This window comes from Watersipora subatra, chromosome 9 (genome assembly GCF_963576615.1).
Source record: "Watersipora subatra chromosome 9, tzWatSuba1.1, whole genome shotgun sequence".
NCBI lineage: Eukaryota > Metazoa > Bryozoa > Gymnolaemata > Cheilostomatida > Watersiporidae > Watersipora > Watersipora subatra.
The window spans coordinates 22,996,647-23,021,251 of NC_088716.1; the positions used below are offsets into that span (position 1 = coordinate 22,996,647).

At 35.8% G+C, this 24,605-nt stretch overlaps 2 protein-coding genes across 2 annotated transcripts in view; both read left to right on the top strand.

Moving 5' to 3' along the window:
- Positions 1 to 24,605, top strand: part of LOC137404906 (NFX1-type zinc finger-containing protein 1-like) — a 69,243-nt gene that overhangs the window by 43,989 nt on the left and 649 nt on the right. The window contains exons 15-22 of the mRNA XM_068091132.1: positions 4,518 to 4,628; positions 9,478 to 9,668; positions 10,362 to 10,583; positions 10,812 to 10,923; positions 12,564 to 12,706; positions 15,691 to 15,849; positions 17,556 to 17,690; positions 18,515 to 18,661. Of these exons, the coding sequence (XP_067947233.1) occupies positions 4,518 to 4,628; positions 9,478 to 9,668; positions 10,362 to 10,583; positions 10,812 to 10,923; positions 12,564 to 12,706; positions 15,691 to 15,849; positions 17,556 to 17,690; positions 18,515 to 18,661 (1,220 nt within the window). The remainder of the gene's footprint in view (positions 1 to 4,517; positions 4,629 to 9,477; positions 9,669 to 10,361; positions 10,584 to 10,811; positions 10,924 to 12,563; positions 12,707 to 15,690; positions 15,850 to 17,555; positions 17,691 to 18,514; positions 18,662 to 24,605) is intronic.
- On the top strand, positions 14,730 to 15,603 carry LOC137404063 (cylicin-1-like; the record flags this gene model as incomplete). Its single annotated transcript, XM_068090219.1, has 2 exons — positions 14,730 to 15,327; positions 15,596 to 15,603. Coding segments are annotated over 2 exons (606 nt in total), but the record flags the coding sequence as incomplete, so codon positions are not given.

The window sequence follows — 24,605 nt, forward strand, 5'->3', positions numbered from 1 at the left end:
AGCTATACAGTCCTTAGCAGTTTGTTGTTCTTATCACATACTGTATATCGCATGCACACACTAAATGTGCATTTTTGATTATTATCTGATATTACCTTTTGCATTTGTTATTTTTTTAACTTATTTAAAAACTAATTTTTGCTACCATTAAATTTTTTTGTAATTTGTAATTTTTAAATGTGCTGTAACAATTCTATTTCTGGTTTTTCGTAAGGTTTGATTGCGAAATCGTTAAAGGCTAATACTTTAGGAATAGCCTCTAAATTCTCTCTCTGTTTGGTCAGACAAAGTACTAGACAAAGACAGTCCGATATCTCATTTTTAGATATGTACCAGTATCGAGAGGTACCTGTATCATCGTATTCAATGTACAGTAACGTTTGTTGTACACACACTTTTATGCACAAATTGTTATTATTAATTCAACATATTCAGGATTTTTATTTTGTTTTCTCAGTTTGTATCAATCATATTATTACCAAATCATCTTTTATTGTAACCCTGGCAAAACATACTTGATTTAGCTAGTATTTTTTAATTATTTCACATTTACATTTAAACACTTTTTTAGTTGTTTTATTTTGTTTCCTAATTTATTTGACTTGCACAAAACATTTTCATCATAGGGTAAGTTGGAAAGTTACAGTTGTTTGACAAAGGTTAAAAACCTTTACAGCTGTTTTATTTTTTCTTTTCATTTATTTGAACTACACAAAACACTTTTTTCATCATATGAAGTTTAAAAGTTAGAATGGTAAATGTTGTATATGTTAAATAAAAACAAATTTACTTTGCAAAGACTTGTATTACCCAGGCAATGCCAGGCATTCATCTAGTACCTTTTCCACTCAAAGAGCTTTGGACCCATTTTCCACAGGAAAGAATGCATTGGGAGCCACAAACCCCCTTTAATATTTTAAATTTAAAAAATACTACATGTACACTTTTTGTTTAGCTTTTAATGCTTTTATAATATGTTAACACTATAAAACGAAAATGTGTGGCATGTATAATGATTTAACTGCTGAGAAAACAAAATTACACTTTTGTAAAGAACAATAAAATAGCTAATAATAAATTGAACGTAATGTGAGAATATTACGTTGTTTATAAGGTTATTTTCAAGAAAAATCGCAACTTCATGTTTAATTCAGTTCTTCTTTTAACAAAATGCCGGACTTAAATTCTAACTGCAGCAAATGTGCTACGGTTTTTCTGTGTGCTGTCAATTGTTTCTTAGTATTCGCCATATTTTGCCTACCTGGGGTAAAAAAATCAAGAAGTGTCGTACCAGCTGGTGTAATTTTGGCGGTTTTATTGGCGCATAAATAATGACGCATAATGTGGCGGACGCCAAGCCACGAATTTATTTCTGATGTTCTATATACTCGCATATAATTACTCTTATATAATTTTGCATGTTGTGTCTGTCTTTATTATGTGTCTTATTGCTAATACTTTGTTAGTTTGGCCGTAACTAAGACAACGTTTTAGCGACTCTATAAATCATTATTCTTATACGGCCTCCTACCCGGTTCCATTATACGGTCTGGGAAAAATGTATATGTATATATAGGGGCCGCTCTCGCCAGGAGAGCAGAGTAGTCGCAGCTCCACGACTAATGGAATTTCCTTCGGAATAAAATGAACGAAAAACCACACTCATTTCTTATACCTTTATGCAACATTTCTTCAGATCTAGATCGTGCTTGAGTAAAGGCTGACAAATGCTTTAGAATAACAAGCGACAATGTTTGATTTATCACCGTAATTACAATTTATCCAAAGTCAGAGAGAGCTGCAGCGAGGGGATGAAAGAGCTGCCTGCGACTCCGGCTATCATATATGATCTAGCATATATATTTATATATATATATACATATATATATATATATATAATCAAGTGTTTGTCTGTCGCCGTTCGTATGTCCAGTTAATATTGATTGATTAAAATACACACGTTTGCAGTCCAGTGCGCTGTGAGAGATCATGATGTGTTATGATTATATTAACAATATTCTAAAGTGTGGCAAGGGGTCAATATGGCTGTATGGTCTAGCAGTAGTGCGCTTCACATCCGTGCATCCGAATGTGTGGGTTCAACTCCTGTGAGGTTCCTACATTACCTGCCACTGTTTATAAGCTTGCATCTTAAGCAAATGTGTAGCCTAAGAAGTAAGAATTGTTTTTCAACAATCTGTTTTAGCAATTCTGTTTTTTGAATAATTGAACTATGCATTGAATATTATGCATTGAACTATGCGCCGGACACACACGGAAATAAACAAATGCCTTCGTTTAAAAGTTAACATGGTAAATGTTGCATTTGTTGATTAAAACTAAACTTGTTATGCAACAACTCTTTTATGCCTGCGCTACGTCGGGCATTCATTTAGTATATTATACATGTATATTGTTGACAAGTTCCATTGTAAAATAGGAATGCTTAAAATACACCTATTTTATGCTTACTTTCACTTTAAACCCAGAAAATAAATATTGGTCAGTGTAAACAGGTAATAAATGTAAAGTAATAATAAATAAGTAATAAACTGATAATAACAATAATAATACTAACAATAATAATACTAAAGAAGCAGCAAGTGACTGAATGAATGAAGTGACCAAGATGACCAGATGACTGCTGAATGACCAGTGACCAGATGAATGGAAAAGAATGACTCGTCAGGATCAGTACGCTAAGAAAGTTCAGGAAATAGAGACAAGCTCTTGGAACTCGGTGAAAACTGGATTGAAGGAAGCAGAGAGACTGATATTAGTGGACCAAGATCAAGCACTCCCAAACAACTACAGCAACTATAAAGTGTCTGTAATATAAGATCAAGGAAGTGTTAGATATATAGGATAAGTGATGAAACAGTGGTGCATATACTCACTGAGTCTGAAAATCTAGCAACAGGTAAATACAAAAAAGAGACGTGACTGCGTCGCTTTAATCATATACTAAGAACTATGCTATTACTATGGATTCCGGAAGAGTAAAAACTGATACAAGCGCCAAGTTGAGTTAGTGACGGATTATGAGTGACATAATCAAGATCTTGTAAGATTTCAAAACTCTCACCGGCTGAGTTATCAAAGCTCGGAGACCTGATTTTGTTGTGGTCAATAAGTTGGGTTCAGAAGTAACAATTAATGATATAGCTGTTCTTTGTGACTTTTGTGCGTGAGAAAAGAAAATGGAGAAGATGGAGAGGGGTCAAGATCTGACAGTGGAACTAATTCAGATGTAGAAATGAAGGCATAGGTAAAACCAATAATGGTTAGAACTCTCGGAGCCACATCGAAAGTTTAGATTATACAGCGCTTTGCGAAGTTGAGGTTAAAAAATTTGTTATAGTCCAGCTAGCAGCCCGGCTTGAATTGGTGAGCCTACTCCAGTAGGTCCTACTCATCACAACCTAATGAAACTGGGTTGTGATGAGCAAAATGCTAAACAACATGTGATTTGTTTAGCAAATATTCAAATCTAAGCGAAGGAAAACATCAATAGAATATATAAGAATGTAAAATGAAACAAAACATGTTTTACATGCTTTATGTTGAAAGTTGTTCTAAAACTCATAAACATAGAAACATAAATTGCTCATAAGTCATATAACCGAGAAGTGGTGTAGTGGGTTTGATCATTCTGTGTGGTTCTCAATGCATTGAAGTGATGCAGTGCTGAAGAGGAGCGAGTATAGGCCTTGTTTTATAATGAGCCTTCTATTCCAACAAGCATTTTCTACACTTTTAGCATCAACTAACTAATATATTTAAGCTACACAGTTTGAGAATGCTATGTTATTCTAGATCAAAATTTATTTCTTTTCATATCACTTCCTACTAGCGTTTGTAGGTAAGGCACATCCTGCAAAAAATAACATTAAAATTTAATCTAACATCAATCTAAAATGTTATTTAGTAAGCATTAGCTTTGCAAATAAACAAGCAGCTTCAATGATTTATTATTAAAATTATGTTACTGTGATTGTAACCAATCAAACTGCTTAGTTTATAAGTAGTTACTGTAATTGTAACCAATTAAACTGCTTAGTTTATAAGTAGTTACTGTGATTGTAACCAATCAAACTGCTTAGTTTATAAGTAGTTACTGTGATTGTAACCAATCAAACTGCTTAGTTTATAAGTAGGTGCATTGCCTTTATTTATTAGTTGCATAGCAGTGAAACGTGCATTAACATCATCAGCCTTTTAAATTGTTAAAGTTAATACAAAAACATACCATTATCATTTGCAATCATTTAGTCTGACGAAGCCGACGAACTTAGCGTTTGTTCCAAAATTTATCATAAATTTATAACTATTTTGATGAAAGTATTAAAATTACATATCTTAAGAGATGTATGAAAAAATTCAATACTACCAAACTATACAGAGCTGTCTGCAATTGCATAAAATTGCTATTTTATAATAAATTATTTTACCTACATGTATGTGTAGTTTGTTAAATTTTACTGGCGTGATCTCATTGAATATTTCTTGGATTGCAGATGGAAGCTGTACAGACACATTGTCGCTCAGTACCGTAACTATATGGTCCCTGCTTTAAAGAGTCATCAGGAAAACTACCGAAGATTGCTTGATGCACAAGCTGAATTGAGGTAAACCACAAAATATTTGAGTCTGACAAGAATAATTACACCTAGGAAAATGATGTTTTGATGGAAACTATAAATTTTTAAATTTTTGGATGCTAGATAATCAGACAAAGGCTAACTTTATGAATCAATGAATGTCATTTGTTGCGAAAGTTTTTTGAGGGAGTGGAGGTTTAGCAATAGGTGCAAATAATCTAATAATTATCTGTAGGAAGTTGTTTTACTTATTGATAAACCTTTTAAAATTGCTTTCAGTTACATTTGTCATAATTCTTACAACTACTTCCATTTCAGAGTGATTTTTGCTAAAAAAATATTAATAATTACGACCATTAAAATAAACATACGAATAATGAAATATTAATAACAATAACGTCATGTTATCGACAAAACACAAAAAAGTAGTTAGGCAATAATTCAGAAATATGTACTTATAAGTGATCTATTGGTGCAGGAGTTGAATTGCTGATATGCAAGCTGATTGTCACGAGTGTTAGTATAGTCAAGGCTATCTTTTATCCTAATCTGGAACCCTGGTGACAAATAAATAGACGGTCAGACAGACATTGCCCTTAATATGTATAATAACAATATATTTCTGTTTTACTCAGGCCTGTATTCCCTAGTTACAAGTTGGGGTGGCAAATGTTAAGCGGCTAGTTATGAACACCTGGGAGTTTGGGAGGCGGTGTAAGCCCCCAACAGGGTTCGGGACAGCACCTCAAAGCTCTGGACCTTTTAAGCATCAACAACCCTCTAAGTATGCATAAATGCAATCAATTGTAAGCATCAAAATCTACATAAATATATTGTTTATGGTTCATGGTAGGCAAAACTTTTTCTTTATTCAACGAACGATATAAAACTAATGACACTAAAGATTTCTGTAAGGGACATTGACAGAACAAGAACTATTACTTCTTTATTGCAATAGCTCTTGTTCCGTCAATTTGTCCATGGCAGAAATCTTTCATAACTGATTCTGTATTGTAACATTCTATGTATATTCTATGCATCCGCGCCTTCTAACTTTACTAATCACGTGGCTCTAATTATAATATTATGTGTTAGCTTCATCAGCTTTGTATAATATTATGAGTTAGCTTTATCAGCTTTGCTTTATCAGCTTTGTTTATAACTATGTGTCTTGTACTAAAACTTTCTCTTCTGGTCTAGACCTGCGAACAATAAACTGCGTTTCAATTCTCCAAGCAATATTCCTTACTTGAGCAACTTAGGACCAACATATTACATGGTGTCAAGAGTCTGCCTACTAGTCAATCATGGACAGTGGACTGAGGAGGCCACAGCAGCTATCATTTGAGGGAAATGTGTTCGAAAACTGGAGGATATTTGAGCAAGAATATGACATTTATGTCAATGCCATATATAATGACAAACCAGAGGCTGCCAGGGCGTATATGCTGCTCAACTTGGCAGGGCCAGAAGCAATAGAGAGAGAACGGTCGTTCACGTACAATAAAGCTATAACAGAAGATGTGGAGCATGGCATTGTAGCTGTACCTCAAGACCAGGGAGCAAGTAGCAACTTTAAAGCGGAAGTTCAGAGAGATCTGCAGGCTGATCACCAATGTCATCCTAGAACGCCATCGATTTAATGCACGCAGCCAAAAGGAAGGTGAGTCGTCCCAAACTTTCTTAGCAGACATTAGAACTAAAGCTGCGCAATGTGATTTTGGAGACTTGCAAGATGAGTTGTTACGTGACAGAATTGTATCCGGAATTCGTAATGATAATGTACGTAAGCAACTACTCAAAAACAGTGACCTAACACTAGCCAAAGCTATACAAACTTGTCAGATATACGAGTCTTCAGAGCAGAACGCAGCCGAGTTCAGTAAACCGATCGTAGACGTAGTAAAACGCAAATCGTATGCGCAACACCTGAGTAACAGTAACACTAACTGTAGTAGTAATCACGCTAAACCATCAACGCGACCCAGAACTGCAAGTAGTCATAATACTTTGTCATGCCGTAACTGTGGGAAACGGCACCCACCGAAACAGTGTCCAGCGTATGGTCGTAAATGTAACAATTGTGGTAAACTCAATCACTATGCAAAGCTGTGCAGGTCAGGTGCAAAGCAGCCAGGAACTGTAGATGAACTCACAGAATCGTGTCACGAAGAGTTCCGCATCGAAACAGTATCACTGCCGGGTAACAATCGTGGAGATATACGAACTCATTTTACTGTCAATGACACCACGCTAGAGGTAAAGATTGACACAGGTGCAAAAGTAAATGTAATCTCGCTCGATTAAGTACGCCGTATAGGACTACACAGTAAAACCGACCATCAGCCGCTCGTATCAATTATGAATAAGCCGTTATCCGCAGCGCCTAAGAAACTTCAGAGTATGTTACTACAGCTGAAGCCATATCGTTTAAACATCATATACAAGAAGGGCAAGACACTATACCTCACTGATACAATGTCTCGCGCCTATCTACCGGACAATGACAATAACGAACACATAGACTTTGACGTACTCGCCGTAACACCGATAACCGACCAGAAGTATCTCGAGCAACAGCAAGCCACAACCAGTAATCCTGTACTCAGTAAGATAAGTGAACTCATACTGGCTGGATGGTCCAGAAAGGAGGCCAGTGTAGCCGAAGATATCAAGCCGTATTTCGCATTTCGTGATGAACTCGCTGTTGAGAATGGTGTAGTCTACAGAGGTGAGCGTGCTATCGTACCTCAATCGCTTAAAGACGACTATATCCAGCAGCTCCATCGAGGACATATTGGCATCGAAGCAACCAAGCGACGTGCCAACGACATTGTATTCTGGCCAGGCATGAGTAGTGACATCGACAAAGCATTAGCTCTCTGCAGTATATGCCAGACATCTAGAAATCACCAGCCGAGAGAACCGTTACTATCGTATCCTGTACCGTCGCAACCATGGAGCATCGTAGCCACTGACATGTTCTACTAGAGATCGATTACGTATTTGGTGACTGTAGACTCATACTCAGGCTGGTATGAAATCGACACACTTCGTGACACCTCTGCAGCGACTGTGATTAAGAAACTGAAAGCCCATTTCGCAAGATTTAGTAGACCAGTGACTCTAATATCAGATTGTGGTCAGCCGTACAGCTCAGAGGAGTTCAGAAAGTTCATGCGAGCGTGGAATATCGAACACGTAAGATCTAGCCCCTACCACGCATCCAGCAATGGTCTGGCAGAGAAGTCTGTTCAGACAGCCAAACGCCTGCTTGAGAAGACGTTCAAGGAGGGTGGAGACATCTACATGGCTCTACTTAACCAATGCAACATGCCGAGAAAGGATATGGGCTCGCCAGCTCAGAGAAACATATCTCGCCGAACTCGCACACCGATACCGACAGCCGAGACGCTCCTACGACCCACAATCATGGACTCTGAGGCAATACAACATAAGCTGTCACAAGAGCATGCTCGTCAGAAATCATACGCTGATCACTCTGCTGTTACACTCCCGACACTCACACCAGGTGATACCGTGCGTATGCAGACCGACAAAGGCTTCTGTGACACCACCGCCACTATTGTCGGAACAGCCAACCCCCGATCGTATGTTGTGCAGCAGAACGGCAAAACATACAGACGTAACCGTCGCCACCTGCTACACGTACCGACTCCTGATCTCGCTGATACTGTGGTTCCGCCACCACCTACTATGTCTACCACCTCAGATGACAAGCCAGGTGACCCGCCAGCTCGCTCGACACCCGCCGACTCCGCCGCCGCAACTGACACTCCTGTGACAGTGACTAGATCAGGGCGTGCAGTTGTTAAACCAGTTCGATATCGCGACTAGGGAAAGGATGTAACATTCTATGTATATTCTATGCATCCGCGCCTTCTAACTCTACTAATCACGTGGCTCTAATTATAATATTATGTGTTAGCTTCATCAGCTTTGTATAATATTATGAGTTAGCTTTATCAGCTTTGCTTTATCAGCTTTGTTTATAACTATGTGTCTTGTACTAAAACTTTCTCTTCTGGTCTAGACCTGCGAACAATAAACTGCGTTTCAATTCTCCAAGCAATATTCCTTACTTGAGCAACTTAGGACCAACATATTACATGTATCTTTGTCAACATCTTTGTATAAAGTTATAATAAAAAATATAATATACATACATTATAATAATGTTTAGTTCCCAAGTCTTATAGTCTCACAAGATCACTCATTTGGCGAGATCTCACAGAGGCAATAAAGAACGCTATAGTTGCTAGTAAACTAGTTGTTGGAAATTCCAAGTGAATGAGCTTAGACTGCAATGCTTAGTACTTAGTCACCAAAAATTACTAAAAAGTTTGGGCGGCTCAGCCGCCCAGTCGCCCAGCCGCCCCAGGGAATATGGGCCTGGTTTTACTTTATTTTAGACATAAACTGTTAAGCAATATTTTTCCTTTGCGAAATAGACCTTGCTGTCTAGAAAAATTTAAAGAGCCAATGTGACGTGCCAAAGGTGTGCTCTCCTTAGCTTATTGTAAATATACCATAATCATGAACTATAAACTGAGTGCAATTGATAAGAAAAAGTAAAAAGTTTGTGAATTCAAACCATTAATACTACAGTTACCAAACAGTCGTTAATTTAAAAAAGTTAAGTTTAGTTTTTTTACTTTTGGAAAGGCCAAAGGAGTGCGTTAAGGAAAGCCTTAGAATAGATTACCTGTCTTTAACTTTACTTTTACTGTTCGTATAACATAAAATCCCTGTGACGTAAGCATCCCTGGAATGGACTATTTACATTATAGAAGCATCTGCTGTACTTTGATTTTACCTTTAGATGTACTTTGAAAATAGATCTTCTTTCTTTTAGAATGCAACAAGAAATTGATGCAATGAAGAAAGTCAGAGTTATTGGCATGACAACGACTGGCGCTGCTAGGTTGCAGCTAGCACTTCAAGAAGTTCGGCCGGAGATCGTACTAGTAGAGGAGGCAGCAGAGGTGCTTGAAGCCCACATTGTTACAGCTCTCAGCAAACACTGTAAACATCTCATTTTAATTGGTTAGTCATTTTTTTTTCTTTATGTTCATTCTATTGGACTTTATTGGGTAATATGACTGCATGTTACAGCAATAAGAGTTTTGCAACTTTTACAGATCTCTTTTATGTTATAACAGCCATTATGTATCAATGACCACTGAAGCACCTAGTAGTACTGTGAGATAAGATAGCAGTAAAAAAGAACGACAGATATAAAACCTCTGCTATCTGTATATAAATTTCAGTGTTTGTCTGTTGTCTGTCTGTTGCTTGTGTGTCCAGTTATAGCGCTTAGGCTATCAGAAGGAAAAGTCTGCTTCCCACTGAAATTGAACTCACAACATCTAAGTCTGCAGACGGAGGTGCTATCCACTAGGCTATGCGACAATACTGATGTACAATGGAATAATTGTAGTCATACTCATTACACGGATGAAAATAAGTATGCTTGAATTGATTGCATAAATATTATTGGTTACTACTAGCACACTAGAAGATCATGAATGCGTCAGAGATCATTATGCGTAACGTAATGACAACAAGCTGGTTTCATGGCTCTTATCATGGTAAAAATTTAGACTAGCTTAAGTTACTAGCTTGAGTTACTTAAATTCATAGGGTAATTATGTTATTACCCATATAATGCCGGGCATTCAGCTAATACAAGCCTATATCACAGCTTTTGGTTATGACCATGGGTCATCTTTGTTTCAGGTGACCACAAGCAACTCAAGCCTAACCCTACCGTTTATGATTTGGCTCTCAAGTACCATCTGGACCTGTCACTCTTTGAGAGAATGGTAAACAATGGTCTACCAGTAAGCACGCTGAACATCCAGCATAGAATGAGACCAGAGATCTCTAAATACATCAGAGGACATATCTATGACCGACTTGATGACCATCAGTCAGTGCTTGACAGAGACCCTGTTGAAGGTTAGAGATTGAAATCAAAAAATACATGTAGATCAATCACTAAATAGTGTCAAATTCATTCTCTAGCACTCAATTAAGCTGTAGCTCTGCAGGTATAAAATAAAAAACCTTGATAAGACCCTGCGAAAGGTTGGCCATTATAAACTCCTGCACCATATTATGACAAAAATCAATGACCATTGTCAACATCCACGGCTCATTCTTATGCTGCCAGTTATACATTTGTAGGTATGAAAAGCCCAGTCTATTTGTTTAATCATAACAACCCAGAAAAGTCGGATGAAGGAACAATAAGCAAAATGAATGAGTTTGAGGCACTCATGGTTGTAGGACTGACCAGGTAAGTTGATAGACTGTGGCTGCTCCAACTCGCTGCGTGAGAGTGTCATAAAGGCATTTGTAATTGACCATTTCTTCTCGACGATTTGAAATACTATACACTAAACTCAAATATATATATATATATATTTTATCTCATTATATTTAAAAATGTTTGCTTGTACTGATGGAATTATATCAAAAATCCTTTGTGGATGTACGCTCATTATTTTTACTGTAAAAGCTAGAGTTTCTGTCACAGAGCCTGTGTTTTTTGGGAATCAGCAGAAAACTCTGCACAAGAACCAATGTATTTAAAAAACAAAGGCCGTATTTGATTTTTTTAGTTTAGTTAAACCAGCTGCAAAAAAATGCTATGATTTTTGCTGTTTGACCTAAACATACACACGCGCACACCACACGCACACCACACGCACACCACACGCACACCACACGCACACCACACGCACACCACACGCACACCACACGCACACCACACGCACACCACACATACCGCACACCACACATACCACACACCACACATACCACACACCACACATACCACACACCACACATACCACACGCACATGTCACACATCCGCCACACACACGTTACATACACGCCACACACACACACCACACCCATTCTCTAATATAAAAATGTAGTTATCAGAAATATCTGAGACACAATTTTGAAAAATTTGCCTAGCAGAACTTTGTTCAAGTTGCTGTTTGAAACTTTTATTTTCATGCTTCCTAAAATAAAAAATAAAAAATTTGGAAACCGCGATATTAGGCTATGAAATCTGACATAAACAAAAGTTAACTGGTTAATTTGTTTCACAACGTAATAATCCAATGTCATATATTTTATGATATATGAATGATGTTTATGTATACAGTAGCTACTAAGGCGAGCCATTATAAAGGCTTTCTATATTGAAGAGTTATGTAATGTGCTGTAGCCATACTCATCATCAGGTACAATTCTTTTAGCCTACTTCCTAAATATGTCAGGCAAATGCATAAATCACTTTTGAGTGAGCGTAAGATTGCTTCTTAGTTTTATTTTGTTATACACAGACTGCAGGCTACACAGACTACACAGAATACACTAAACTATTTTGATTGTTGGAATTGACATCACTTTGGTCTAGTCTGGTTTAGTTGATGCTTTTATTATACACAGACACTAAACTATGTTGATTGTTGGACTTGATATTACTATTTTCTGGTTTAGAGACTAAATTCTGGTGAATGTTACATGTGATATTACTTTAGTCTGATTGATTGTTGAACTTGATATTATTTTGGTCTAGTCTAGTCTTTTATTTGATAGCTTTCCCACTGCTTTTGTGTTCTTGGAAAGTATTTTTGGATATTTAGCAACAGCAAATCAACTAAGATGTATTTTATTGTAGTAATTTAGTAAGGAAAGCAATTTGTGTTCAGAAAATTATTTTTGCAAAACAATGTAATTTAACATCTCATCTTTCAAAATTTTATGGTTACCTATTTTAACTGTTCAACTTTTACCTTACCAAAACTTGACAATTCACACATCGTTTTTGAGCACCAAATTATGTCAGTTGGCATAGAGAGAACCCTTGCTGGTGTTGACCAAGCTTATTGGCTGAATTAACCTTTTGCTACCTGCTACAGATATCTGTTGCGACAAGAGAGCTACAAACCTGAGGACGTAACCATCATCACCATGTACACAGGACAACTCCTGCTAATCAAGGGACAAATGCCTAAACATGAGTTTAATGGAGTGAAAATTACATCTGTTGACAACTTTCAAGGTGGCTACTAAAAATATCTAAAAATTGGCTTTTACTACTCAGCCTTCTTGACACAACTTAGATAGTGGCAGATAATTGTCAGCTTTAGAGGTATTTTAAAGTCGGATTTGTTCCAAAACTTTTTTTCTACTAATACTATCATCCTTGCTTTTTATGTTTACTGAATGTAGACAATGGGAACGACCTTAGTGTTTTAAAAAATTCCCAATATCTAATGACACGGTCAAAATATGAGGCATCAAATACAAAAGTAGAAAATTGTGTAAATAATAAATAACATAAGTAGTTCTAATTTTAGATGGTTTGGTTTATTTTGATTAAAGTTCAGACTTTAAACATGTAAACCATGTTAAAGATGAGTTTGCACAAAGGTTTAGTAGATTTTATCAGAAAATATTGGTGTTTTTCTTTCATTTGCGATTGTTTTAAATATTTGAGGTGATCTAACGGACAGGATGTTTCAAGATTAAAATCCATAAAACTTGATTGCGGTTAAAATGCTCAGATAAAGCGAAAGTGTGATTATGACATCTATAGTCGTGTAGAGACTGACAGAATAGAGACACGTAATGCTGCAACTTAAACGCAATAGTTGATACCAACTATAGAAACAGTAACAACTAGTGATGTCAACTTTATCTGCACGCCTGAGGCTCTCTCACAGCACCCTAGATGGTCAGGGTGCTAGTATTGATAAGTACAAAACTACATGAAGATACGCTGATGTGATTTGTGTCTTAAGGTTAGAAAACCCTCCCCACCCCCGAACATTTCCTCGTCTTTATGTGTTTTATTGCTAAGAGTCTTACATCCCGACAATGAGGAACCATTATTTGTAGCCTTAGCTCTTTAATACCTCTAGCTAAAAGCCCAAAATCTGTAGCAGCGGGACAACCAAAGTCATGATTTTATTAATTGTTTGTTTAATATAAAGCAAATATTGAAATTGCTAATAATGTGTTGCCTAATCAAACAGAACCTTATAAAGTGTTGTTCTTAAAAATGAACTTACACACAATTTTAGTAGATTTTATCCGAGAGTAATGGTGTTTTTCTCTTATTTGGAATTGTTTTTGGTATTTGAGATGATCTGACTGCCGGGATGTTTTAGGATTGAAATCGACAAAACTTGATAACGATTAAAACGCTCAGTATTAAGATTCTTAAGACATTGATGAGAAATGTCTTTTTATGGAGAGACTCACGTAGAGACTCACGTAGAGACTCACGTAGAGACTCACGTAGAGACTCACGTAGAGACTCACGTAGAGACTCACGTAGAGACTCACGTAGAGACTCACGTAGAGACTCACGTAGAGACTCACGTAGAGACTCACGTAGAGACTCACGTAGAGACTCACGTAGAGACTCACGTAGAGACTCACGTAGAGACTCACGTAGAGACTCACGTAGAGACTCACGTAGAGACTCACGTAGAGACTCACGTAGAGACTCACGTAGAGACTCACGTAGAGACTCACGTAGAGACTCACGTAGAGACTCACGTAGAGACTCACGTAGAGACTCACGTAGAGACTCACGTAGAGACTCACGTAGAGACTCACGTAGAGACTCACGTAGAGACTCACGTAGAGACTCACGTAGAGACTCACGTAGAGACTCACGTAGAGACTCACGTAGAGACTCACGTAGAGACTCACGTAGAGACTCACGTAGAGACTCACGTAGAGACTCACGTAGAGACTCACGTAGAGACTCACGTAGAGACTCACGTAGAGACTCACGTAGAGACTCACGTAGAGACTCACGTAGAGACTCACGTAGAGACTCACGTAGAGACTCACGTAGAGACTCACGTAGAGACTCACGTGAAGACTCATGTGAAGACTCATGTGAAGACTCATGTGAAGACTCATGTGAAGACTCATGTGAAGACTCATGTGAAGACTCATGTGAAGACTCATGTGAAGACTCATGTAAAGACTCATGTAAAGACTCATGTAAAGACTCATGTAAAGACTCATGTAAAGACTCATGTAAAGACTCATGTAAAGACTCATGTAAAGACTCATGTAAAGACTCATGTAAAGACTCATGTAAAGACTCATGTAAAGACTCATGTAAAGACTCATGTAAAGACTCATGTAAAGACTCATGTAAAGACTCATGTAAAGACTCATGTAAAGACTCATGTAAAGACTCATGTAAAGACTCATGTAAAGACTCATGTAAAGACTCATGTAAAGACTCATGTAAAGACTCATGTAAAGACTCATGTAAAGACTCATGTAAAGACTCATGTAAAGACTCATGTAAAGACTCATGTAAAGACTCATGTAAAGACTCATGTAAAGACTCATGTAAAGACTCATGTAAAGACTCATGTAAAGACTCATGTAAAGACTCATGTAAAGACTCATGTAAAGACTCATGTAAAGACTCATGTAAAGACTCATGTAAAGACTCATGTAAAGACTCATGTAAAGACTCATGTAAAGACTCATGTAAAGACTCATGTAAAGACTCATGTAAAGACTCATGTAAAGACTCATGTAAAGACTCATGTAAAGACTCATGTAAAGACTCATGTAAAGACTCATGTAAAGACTCATGTGAAGACTCATGTGAAGACTCATGTGAAGACTCATGTGAAGACTCATGTAAAGACTCATGTAAAGACTCATGTAAAGACTCATGTAAAGACTCATGTAAAGACTCATGTAAAGACTCATGTAAAGACTCATGTAAAGACTCATGTAAAGACTCATGTAAAGACTCATGTAAAGACTCATGTAAAGACTCATGTAAAGACTCATGTAAAGACTCATGTAAAGACTCATGTAAAGACTCATGTAAAGACTCATGTAAAGACTCATGCAGAGGCTCACAGAGAGACTCTTGTAAAGACTCATGCTGCTTACCTTTTAGTATCATGAAAACTATTTTATTAAAACTCCATCTATGTGAAAGATATTCTGCGTTCAAGTAATAAAATTTACATAAATAAATGTGTTGTTTGATAGGCGAAGAAAACAAGATAGTGATTATTTCCCTCGTCAGAAGTAATCCAGAAAAGAAACTTGGCTTTGTAAAGATAAAGAACAGAGTTTGTGTGTCTTTGTCAAGAGCTCAGTATGGGATGTACGTGTTTGGAAACTTTGACATGCTAAGTGCGGGATCTTGTAAGTATCTAGACTAAACATCTTTCAAACCAAGTTAACAACAAAGATAACAACAAAGGTGACTACAAATTTATTACCTTCATTTTTTTTAAACCATTCTAGTTATCACCGTTTCTTTTCCAGTTTCAAGTTGAAGCCATCTTTAACACTCAGTAGATCTATAGATAGCTAAAATGTGATATTAAGTTCAACAAGTCAAAACTTTGGACTGTCACGTAAGATATATGTTGTATCATGCCTATCGTATATGTTGGTAAAACATAAATATTTATGTAACTTTTATTTTGATGTTTGACACTAATCTGAATGTATTAAAATTTACCTATTAGAAACACAACTGTTGTGCGAGCCGAAACTGACCTTGTAAACTGAAAACCTGTTCCAAATGAAAAGTACTGGTGTATTATCTAGTGTGTATTTCTGTACTAGTAACAATTACATAAAAGGCATTATGTAGTTGTATTTAGCAAGATATGAGTTGTACGCATATAATTTATAATATCAATTTATTTCGTGCATAAATAACCTAATTGAACCTTTAGGTCTCAACATCATGAATGTATACAGTAGACGCTCCTATAATGTATACCTCCTATAACCGATACCTCCTACAACGTATACCTCCTATAATGTAAATTCCAGTTAACATGAAGAATTTATGGGAAGGTTTTGCTTCGTACTACATAAAAAATTCCATATAACGTAAAGTGTCAAATTGGACAAGTTCTCAAATTCTATTTGAATGATAACCTATCTCGTTGCACTTGTCGGAGATAAAACAACGTGTGTATAGCATTATATCCATTATATATACAACTTCCATGACATTTTAGGTAGTTGTGATAAATGGTCAGATGTGTTAACAAAACAGAGAATACGTAGCTGATCAATTGTTCATAAATACTTGAAGGCGCTCGATTGGTGCATGTGTTACAGCATCGGTTTACCAATCTGAATGTCACGAGTTGGAGTACCATAGAAAGTTATCGTTAATTTTAACCTTGACTCTTGGTTGCAGATAGAAGTAGTACTGCTTTTTATGGTAAAAACATTTTGTCGTTTTGCCTTGATGTAGATGTATAAAATATTTGTTATTATCTTTATTTCGCACAATAGACTTTGCTGTTTAAAAAAAAGCAAATCTTTGCAAATTAATGTCGAAGATGTACGTTTTCCATCAACTTGTAAAATTATCGTAATCATGGTCTATAAAACCAGTGAGATTGATCATAAAAAGAAAAGTTGTTGATGTAAACCAATAATATTGCAGCTACGGTACAGAACACATATTAAAAAAGTTACCTGAAGTTATTTTCCTTTTTAAATAACCAAACGGATGAGTTTGGAAGAATTTTGGAATGGATTAGGCAATTTAATGTATTGTCCTGTTCTTATAAAGTAAAATCTCTATAACGTAAATTTTTTTGAAACTTATTATTTATGTTGTAGGGGGCGCCTGTATAGCGCCCCTGTATAGTCTACTGTATATGCCTTTTCGGATGAGAACTCTGCATAAGTGCATGCCAGGGTCGTATTTTCTGCACACTTGTAACCAAATTTAATGGTGATGAATTTTTCCAACTTATTAATAACAAATGAATATGCCACCTGCAGCTAAATGGTTAATTTAAGCCAATCACGAGTTGTACACACATTTTTATCAAGTGAAACATGCATGCCATGTTAGTGGTTTATCCATTCATTAGCTCTCTGGAGAAACATTGTCGAGGAAGCAACCAAAGTGAACGAGCTTGGTACAAGTTTGCTTCTTAGCTGTCAAATCCACAAAAACCTTGCTATCATAGAAACACCTGAAGACTTCAGAAAAAAAGCTCCAACAGGTAATCTTGTTTGGTAAATAAGATGTATATTTTTATGTTGATAAAAGGCTTAAAAGTGTGACAGCTTTCTTTGAGGACTGCGATAGTAGAGCTGTATGTATAAAGTTAGACTTATTGAACAATATGGTAGACGAGCTAATTGTGGTCGTGCTTAAACTTTGTGGGAATATGAGTTTTACCAAATGTGATTGTAAGAATAAGCAGCAACATTGTGCTAGCTCAGCTATTTTTTGTATTCTTAAGGAGTTTCTCACTCTTTTCAGGTAATCTTTGGTCCTTGTCAATTAAGAATGGTTTCCAGAATCATGTTAATCTCCTTGTGATAAGTAACTTGTAAGCGATTATTTCGTGCTTCAGATGACGTAATAAGCTTACTTTCTATGTACTCTTACATGGCGTAAACGTTCTATGAAAATCACAAAGATGCCTAGCTACCTATTTAAAACTTAATTTGAATGGTTTTCATTATTTATTTTATCTTCTGTCTTTTTCAAAATTAAATTTGGTAATCTTTTAGCATATTTCGCTATTTTTAATAGCCTAAATATTCATGACTAATGTCAGTAGTTTATCTGTACTAAATTGAAGTAATTTCTCACATGATCAATAAAAGATCATACTGTTTTTACTATGGTTAGGCGTTTTTATTGTTGCTATCAAACCACAGGTACGTAAGATAACATATAATGGTTATTTTACGTTGAAATCTATTTGTCAGGCAAGATGTACCCAACCATCCATTAGAATTGTTTATTTAAACGAGTGAACTGCATTCCAACCGCTATGTGACAAACTCATAGTGTTGAATTTTATGTGTTCTGCAGGTGGTTGCCAACTAAAATGTAACACAACACTTGAATGTGGTCACATCTGCAAAATGAAATGTCACAGCAAGGATTGGAAACATGAAAAATATCAATGCACAGAGCCTTGCACAAAGCTTCTTTCTCCATGCAATCACTCGTGCCCAGGTGACTGTTATTTCGTAGTTAGAGTTATTTCTACCTTTTTTTGTGGAACACTTTTTGTGCAGGTCAAACAAATTACAAAGAATAAAATAATTATAAAAGGGTTTAGATATAAATGTGAAATAATTAGCAAGTAATAACTAAATTAAGTCGGTTTTGTTACGATTACAATAAAGGATGATTCGGTAATGATACAATTATTACGAACTGAGAAAATAAAATAAAAATCCTGAATATGTTGAATTATTAATAAAAATTCTTTAATATAAGTGCGTGTATAAAAGAGGTTATTGTTCCACCAGAAGCTATCCATCAAACTTTGAGTATGACAATACTGGTACCTCAGGATACCGCTACAAATGTAAAATTGAGATATCAGACTGTCTTTGTCTGGTACTTTGTCTGACCGAACAAAGAGAGAATGTAGAGGCTATTCCTACTCGAGATAATATGTGAAAAGTATTAGCGTGAAAAGTATTAGCCTTGACCGCAAGTTAGCAATTAAACCTTACGAAAAACCAGAAATATAAGTTCACGAAGTGTGTTTAACCCTTTTACTACCGTACATGTACAAATTTAGCTGTCGGCCTACTGTCAGCCATTTTACTGAAAATTGTTGATTTAGCTTCATGATATGTATACAATTTTTATAATTTCAAACTCTATCTAGAACAGTTTTGTTATATATTTTATTTTGCTAACATCTTAATAAGTAGTGTTATGCCAAAAATTCAATGTATTTACACTTTGTGCATTGCTAAAGCTATGTGAAGCTATGATCGCTACGAAGCTAGACTGATCCTCTACAATGTTCCTTACTCTTACAAAACTATTACTTTCACCACCATCAGAGTCAATGGTGTTACTTTAATTATCTGTATAATCACAACAATCTGAATAGAATACATTTTTGCAAATGTAAAAATGAGATATCGTACTTTGTCTGACCGAAAGGTGAGAGAATGACGAGGCTCTTTTGGCAAATACAGTATACTTGTCGGCGCGGAAAAAATTGGCCTTGTCCCCAGATATAATAATTAAATCTTACAAAAAATATTTCTTAACAGGAGTCTCGTAACGCATGGCCGGTAAAATAATCGGTAAAATCATCGGTAAAATAATCAGTAAAATAATCAGCGTGCGCTATATCTATAGCTATAGATATAGCTAGCGCCTATATACATGTAGAGATAACAATGTGTACTCCAGGATAGCTTTTAGCTATAGATATAGCCATATATATAGCTATATCTATAGCTATATATATATAGCTATAGATATAGCTATAGCTATATCTATAGCTATAGCTATAGCCGGAATGCAGACGCACGACATACTTTGAGAAATATATATGTAGATTGTCGAATAATTTTATATTGTTTTAAAGTACATGTATATGCAGATCTTGAAGTGACCTAATTTATCTTAAATGGAAAGACTTTAGCACTCCACACATACAGTGTTAAAATGTTTATTTTATTTGCAAAACTATTTTTTCTAAGGTTCTCCTGTAAAGTTTTTTTAACTTTGTTTAACCTCAACAAAATCTACTCTCTGGTAGGCCTATATTTTAAAAATGTGAACTCTAAATTTTTTTTTTCTAACACATTTACCTAACAATAATTAAATAACTGTTACACCTCTGACATAGTAAACCAACCATCGCGCTGTCGCAGTTAACCAACCGTAAGAAGACTAAACCAACCAATCCTCGTGCTTGACATTTAGTAGGTTTAGATTATTTAGATGGTATATAAATTAGAGGTAGTAACTATGCTGTAATTATTACAATGCCCCTTCGGATTATGGTGCCCCGTTATTTGATTTTTTCCACCTTACAATGTGGAACACGATATTTTTTGTCTTCGCCACTTGAGGACGACGGTTTTTCAACATTTTTCTGCCATATGATATCAACAAAAAGTTTTATCGACATTAAAATTCGGCAGTTGGTGTGCTGATTACATCAAAATAACGAAGATATGCTGTGTCAATATGCCCTCTCACAAAAAAAATATAATAAAAATATAGAATGAAAAATATACGATGCTCGTTTTCTATATCAGTTTAGTGTTAATCGTTATTAGTTACAGTGAAAATGAAACCATAAACAGATAGGTGATAAAATTTTAGCCGGAGACAAAGTTGAAGTTTAGTAAAATACATACTAAATACATATAAAATACATACATATAAAATACATAGTAAAATACATATTAGACTTAGCTTAAATATGTGTTTAGGCAGTTAAATTCATTCAAGTTAAATGCAACGTTTATGTTACATGTCTGTCTCGGAGGTAAAAACTCCCTACAGTATGTACTGCTTGTGGGACATTGTAATGCTACATTCTATTGCAGATTATAACCACGAAATACACTGAAACTACTGTAAGTAGCTATAGTTACTAAGGTTAACATATACAAAATTTTGATTATTATTATTCAGGGTATTTGTGTTAGATAGTTACTATGGGTTTCTATACCACTTTGTACAAGATCTTTGCCTTACGATGCCAACACCGAAACCAATTAAAATCGTGTAATTGTATACCAAATCGTTTGTCATTGTAATCGTAGCAAAACAGATTTTATTTAGTCATTTCTTGCTAATTATTTCCCATTTACATCAAAACACATTTAAGTTGTTTTATGTTTCCTCAGTTTATTTCAACTGCACAAAACACTTTTTTATGGTGTGAAATTTAAAAGCTACAGTTGTTTTATTTTTTTCTTAATTTATTTGAACTGTACAAAACACTTTCCTCAAGTTTCTACCCACACTGGTGGACTGCTGTTTATATGTTTAGTCACGTTAGCTAGTCCCCTGTCTTTGGTATTACTGGCTCATCAGATGAAAAGCTGGGCATGGCAATAATTAGTAACTCTCTTGGATATTCATATAATATCCAACAATCTACTCACAAAATTTTTCTAGTTTCTGACTATTTTACATCCATTATATTAGTAAAAAAGACCAGAGTTTATCATTTTAGCTGAGTTGGTCAGCAATGGATATGTTGACATGCCTTTTGTAACATTATATTGCTGGCCATGCATATTGATTAATCTGATTTTAGCCATGTGCCACCAAACGTGCCCAGATTGCTGTGTCAGGGTGAACACGACTTTTAAATGCGGTCATCAGCGAATGGAAGTGTGTCATTTGCTCCACAAGAAAGGGTTTGTGCCCCCATGTTTAGAGCCCTGTCCAAAACTTTTGCCATGTGGACACACCTGTGAAAATAGGCAGGTTATTGCTTTGACAGAATATTGTGTTACGTTTGCTAAAACGAGAAAAAAGTTATAACACATTGTTAATTTAAAAGAAAAAGTTAAAAGCTATCCTTGAGTACACATTGTTGTCTCTACATTTATACAGGTGCGGTCGGATTTCTTTCACATATGCTAAAGGGGCATGCCTGGCAAAATTAAACGCTATTCGATACATGCTGCTTTCAATGATAAGCGATACATACTGCTTCCAATGATATGTGATACCTGCTGCTTTCAATGATATGTGATACCTGCTGCTTTCAATGATATGTGATACCTGCTGCTTTCAATGATATGTGATACATGCTGCTTTCCATGATAGGCGATACCTGCTGCTTTCAATGATATGTGATACATGCTGCTTACAATGATAGACGATACCTGCTGCTTTCAATGATAGGCGATACCTGCTGCTTTCAATGATATGCGATACCTGCTGCTTTCAATGATATGTGATACCTGCTGCTTTCAATGATATGTGATACATACTGCTTTCAATGATATGTGATACATGCTGCTTTCCATGATATGTGATACCTGCTGCTTTCAATGATATGTGATACATACTGCTTTCAATGATATGTGATACATGCTGCTTTCAATGATATGTGATACATGCTGCTTTCAATGATATGTGATACCTGCTGCTTTCAATGATATGTGATACCTGCTGCTTTCAATGATATGTGATACATACTGCTTTCAATGATATGTGATACATGCTGCTTTCCATGATAGGCGATACCTGCTGCTTTCCATGATATTTGATACATGCTGCTTTCCATGATATGTGATACATGCTGCTTTCAATGATATGTGATACATAATGCTTTCAATGATATGTGATACATGCTGCTTTCAATGATAGGCGATACCTGCTGCTCTCCATGATATTTGATACATGCTGCTTTCAATGATATGTGATACATACTGCTTTCAATGATATGTGATACATGCTGCTTTCAATGATATGTGATACATGCTGCTTTCCATGATATGTGATACATGCTGCTTTCAATGATAGGCGATACCTGCTGCTTTCAATGATATGTGATACATGCTGCTTTCAATGATATGTGATACATACTGCTTTCAATGATATGTGATACATGCTGCTTTCAATGATATGTGATACATGCTGCTTTCAATGATATGTGATACATACTGCTTTCAATGATATGTGATACATACTGCTTTCAATGATATGTGATACATGCTGCTTTCCATGATATTTGATACATGCTGCTTTCAATGATATGAGATACATACTGCTTTCAATGATATGTGATACCTGCTGCTTTCCATGATATGTGATACCTGCTGCTTTCAATGATATGTGATACATGCTGCTTTCAATGATATGTGATACATACCGCTTTCAATGATATGTGATACATACTGCTTTCAATGATATGTGATACCTGCTGCTGTCCATGATATGTGATACCTGCTGCTTTCAATGATATGTGATACCTGCTGCTTTCTATGATATTTGATACATGCTGCTTTCAATGATATGTGATACATGCTGCTTTCAATGATAGGCGATACATGCTGCTTTCAATGATATGTGATACATGCTGCTTTCATTGATATGTGATACATACTGCTTTTAATGATATGTGATACATGCTGCTTTCAATGATATGTGATACATACCGCTTTCCATGATATGTGATACCTGCTGCTTTCAATGATATGTGATACATGCTGCTTTCAATGATATGTGATACATGTTGCTTTCAATGATATGCGATACCTGCTGCTTTCAATGATAGGCGATACCTGCTGCTTTCAATGATATGCAATACCTGCTGCTTTCAATGATATGCGATACCTGCTGCTTTCAATGATATGCGATACCTGCTGCTTTCAATGATATGCGATACCTGCTGCTTTCAATGATATGTGATACATGCCTCTTTCAAAGATATGCAATCTACATGCTGCTTTAAAGATATGCGATTTACATTATAACTCCTTATCGAATACAATAAAAAAAATTTTAGCATGCATCGATTGCATTTGCTCTAAAGCAAGCATTTAGTTATCAGAACCTTTTAATTTATTTCATGTTTTTTCATGTTGCATGTTTTCATGTTGCATGTTTCGACATGCTTGCTCTTATCCAATGGCAGCAAACCCTAATCTTACCTTTACTTCAATGAAGGCCAAGATTACCGTAAAACTTCTATTTATGTAACTGCCATCGAGCCTTTTGTAGCCCTTTCTTTATAGTGGCGTTTTATTAGGAGTGATCTTCAAATAGAGGACAGCGCTGTATTTTTTCTCTAGCTTGTCAGAATTAGGGAAAATAAATTTAACCTTTTTACAGATGAAGCATTGCTAATGTTGCCTACAGCAGTACCTATTATTAACATTAATTAACATTTTCATTAACATTGCCGTGGAACTGTATTTTTCACCCTTCTCTCATTGTGGCGTTTTTTTACGGGTGATTTTCAAACTGAGTTCAAAATGTTCAAAATGTTCAAGCCTACAGCAGTACCTATATTTGTTAAACTGTTTTTCATTAACACCAAAGTATCAGACCAAGTTAAACCATGAACTACTTTTATTAAAACATATTAGCCAGATGCAGCTAATAATTATTTTTATGGTGTCGCTTTTAAGGAGTATTCTCATTGTTCATCAGAGTGCTTTCAAGTTTT